The sequence below is a fragment of the Tupaia chinensis genome, unplaced genomic scaffold (assembly GCF_000334495.1).
Source record: "Tupaia chinensis unplaced genomic scaffold, TupChi_1.0 Scaffold142716_1, whole genome shotgun sequence".
NCBI classification, from domain to species: Eukaryota; Metazoa; Chordata; class Mammalia; order Scandentia; family Tupaiidae; genus Tupaia; species Tupaia belangeri.
The window spans coordinates 5,688,518-5,692,046 of NW_006202562.1; the positions used below are offsets into that span (position 1 = coordinate 5,688,518).

The window sequence follows — 3,529 nt, forward strand, 5'->3', positions numbered from 1 at the left end:
AAACACACAAAAGGGGGACGCACATATGTGATGTGGAACACTGCTCTGTAATCAAATGTTTCCAAGCTAGAGAAAAACTCTGTGAAACACGCACTGGTGAAAGTCCGAACTGTTCGTCAAAGAGTTGAGTGACACATAACGGAAAACACTGAAATCACCTATTATTCAATTTAATACCCCCAACAGATGGTGTTCCAGTTTTTCCCCAAAATAGATGGCTCTAAAAATGGATTGGAAAATTATTTCTGAGCCCTTTCCCAAAACCCATTTGATTAACTTCGCTGCATCCGAATGTGAATTGGTTTTCTTCCCTTATTTTGGAAATCTGACTGTGAAATCATTTCCACTTTCTAACAGTTCATATTTAAGGAACAAAAGCTACTCGCTTACTTGAGGACTTGTTACCCTGAGGTCCAAATGGGGAAATGAAGGGTGTAGAAATTATATCATAAAGATAGATCTTAGATGAATTTATGCTTTACAATGGCGGACAAGAAAAACAATGAGCCCAACAGAGAAGACAAGATACCTTTCCTGTGGACAGGTCTAGACTTGCCACACGTGGCCTGCAGGTTTTAAGGAAACTCTTCCTAGCCCTAGAACCTACATACAATGACTCATTTAGAGGACCTTTCAAGTAGGGTGTGATTCAGAAAGAGTATTTTTAAAAGCTTCCATATTGGTGGGGGGAGGGGCAGTAGGTCCCAGCCCACAAATGGGCATATTTCTTTTTCTCATTCAAAGTTTTTGGGTTGTTTGAAGAGCTGCTTTGTCCCTGTGCTTTTATATTGTATCAGACCTGTCGTCCCTCATTATCCAAACCGGTAAAATATGGAGTCCTCAGGCATAAAAGGGGATCGGCGACTTGTCCTGGAGGAAAGTTACCTGTAGTCTTCCTCCTTCATTGTTATTCTGAGTCTGTTTCAAGATCCTCACAAAAAGGGAGGAATATTCAATGTTCCTGCCAGCCGAGCCTTTTCCTAAAGCCTCTTCCACACAAAACTTAAGGTGCGGAAGCTGAGAATGATCTCTTTCATCAATGTTTCTCCTTCCAAGTTCTTCGTGGCCTGCCCTTCCACCGTTCCAGCTACTCTTGACTGTATAGATTTCTAAACTCTTTAGCAGTCAAATGATAGAAGACGTGGTGGGCCTTGGGGGGGGGATAACAAAAACACACAAAAGGGGACGCACATATGTGATGTGGAACACTGCTCTGTAATCAAATGTTTCCAAGCTAGAGAAAAACTCTGTGAAACACGCACTGGTGAAAGTCCGAACTGTTCGTCAAAGAGTTGAGTGACACATAACGGAAAACACTGAAATCACCTATTATTCAATTTAATACCCCCAACAGATGGTGTTCCAGTTTTTCCCCAAAATAGATGGCTCTAAAAATGGATTGGAAAATTATTTCTGAGCCCTTTCCCAAAACCCATTTGATTAACTTCGCTGCATCCGAATGTGAATTGGTTTTCTTCCCTTATTTTGGAAATCTGACTGTGAAATCATTTCCACTTTCTAACAGTTCATATTTAAGGAACAAAAGCTACTCGCTTACTTGAGGACTTGTTACCCTGAGGTCCAAATGGGGAAATGAAGGGTGTAGAACACATTCTCTTGTAAAAAGGATAGATTCTTAAGGACATGGAACAGATTCCTCTAAACAGATGCCCACGGCCCCCCTTCGAACCCATTTCAGCACATTTTTAAGGACCCCAGTGAGCAATTCTTGAGACTACACCCTCCAGCGACAAGGGCAGAATACAGCGGTTTAGCTAGGTTCAGCTCTAAAAAATCCACAATCCTAGTGACTCTGGCAGGGTTTTCTTTTTCTTAAGAAAAAAAGAGCATGATCAGGTCTATTTTAAATCCGTGTTGAACCCATGCAATGCAGAAATAAGTCCACGAAAATTTGACTTTGAAAATATTTTATTTGAATAGTAAATAGTTATACAGTTGAAACAGTTCTATTGAAGCTTTCTATAAATAGCTAACAATTAAGAAAATAATGTATGTAGAAAAGAGATTGCATTTAAAAGTAAGAGCTGTCGGTTGTGTGAGCGCCTCGGAGGCCCTCCAAGCTGAATAAAATGGTCGGTTGTCTGTAATTCGCTCAGATAGGTACAAAAGTTAAAACTTTTAGCAGATCCCTTTAGAAAAAGGCTGTCTTCTAAAATGCACAGTGAAATGTCACGAGTGGCGAGGGGGGAAAGCGCACCAAAAAAAAAAAGAAGAAGATCTGCAATCAAATAATATCATAATCTTCATAATTAATATAAATAAATAAAGAATAAATAACAATTACTCATAAATCAACATATACATTTAGAGGGAACTCATATAGTCCAACCTCAACAAAGATGATCAAACCAAAAAAAGTCTGTGAAACATTGAGGCAGTTACTACAGCATCTTCTGAAAATTCCCTCCCCTCCCCCCAAAACAATCCCAAACAGACAACAGTTCAAGGCATTTGTGGCTATACTAAAGAAAACTCTTTTTTAAGCAATTTGATTTGTTCACATACAAAAAGGTAAAGCCAGACTCCAGCAGTTCACAAGCCATAATAAAGCTAATCGTGTGGGAAGTTCCATTTACAGCCTGTGAAATATAAAGGCATTTATTCCTCAAGATTCACCCAAAACAACCCGTACGCTACAAACAGAGAGCAGAGATTGGTGGGCGAGAGCAAACCGCATTTTCTAGACCGTGAACACAGCGAATACTAGAAAGAAAAACAGCTTCTCCCCTGCAAGCGGAGGTTTCCAACCACAAGACAAACGCCTACAGCTCTCCTCCCAGTGCAGGAGACTGACCCCCTGTTGCGCCACGGAGATGGGAGTGTGTGGGGAGGGACACGACGCAAAAGGGGGAATCCAAAAGGAGTCACGAGAGGATCGGGGTTACCATCACGCCACACCGAGAGAAGTGGAGACGACACTTTCACGGGGAGGGGGGAGATCGCCCCGAGCGCGGACGCCGCGGGCATGCAGGGCGCGCTCTCTTTGTGGGTCTCCAAGCGAAGGCACAGTTCGGGGGGCTGGGACGGAGGCGCGCTCTAGCAAGCGGGACGCACTGGCACCTGCAGGAGGATCACCTGTCTGTTCTCGGACGGGTGGCACTTGTTGATGTGCCGCGTGAGGCCCGGCGAGCTGTAGAAGGTGGCCGGGCAGTATTTGCAGGGGAACACCTGGGCGGCGTGCAGCAGGTGCAGGTGGCGCTCCTGGGCGCCCTTACTGGGGAACGTCTCCCCGCACACTGGGCACAGGTGGCACTCGGCGGACGCACTCAGGCCCAGCACACCGGCCGTCTCGCCGTCGCCGGAAGCCTCCTGGGGCGCCTTCTCGTCGGGCCCGGGATACGAGGCCAGTAGGTCCTCGGCCGGGGGCGCTGGCGGCGCGCCTTTGGCCTGCAGCGCCTGGTGGTGCGCCAGCAGGTGCTTGCGCAGATAGGCCTGGCGGCGGAACTTCTTGGCGCAGTGGTGGCATTCGTAGAGCCCGTCTTCAGAGCCCGACTCGGATACGCCGCCT

General features: G+C 45.8%; 1 protein-coding gene across 1 annotated transcript in view; it reads right to left on the reverse strand.

Moving 5' to 3' along the window:
- Positions 1–1,925: 1,925 nt before the first annotated feature.
- Positions 1,926–3,529, reverse strand: part of INSM1 (INSM transcriptional repressor 1) — a gene marked incomplete at its 5' end in the record, with an annotated part of 2,275 nt that continues 671 nt past the window's right edge. The window contains 1 exon segment of the mRNA XM_014582169.2: positions 1,926–3,529. Within this exon segment, the coding sequence (XP_014437655.1) occupies positions 3,058–3,529 (472 nt within the window).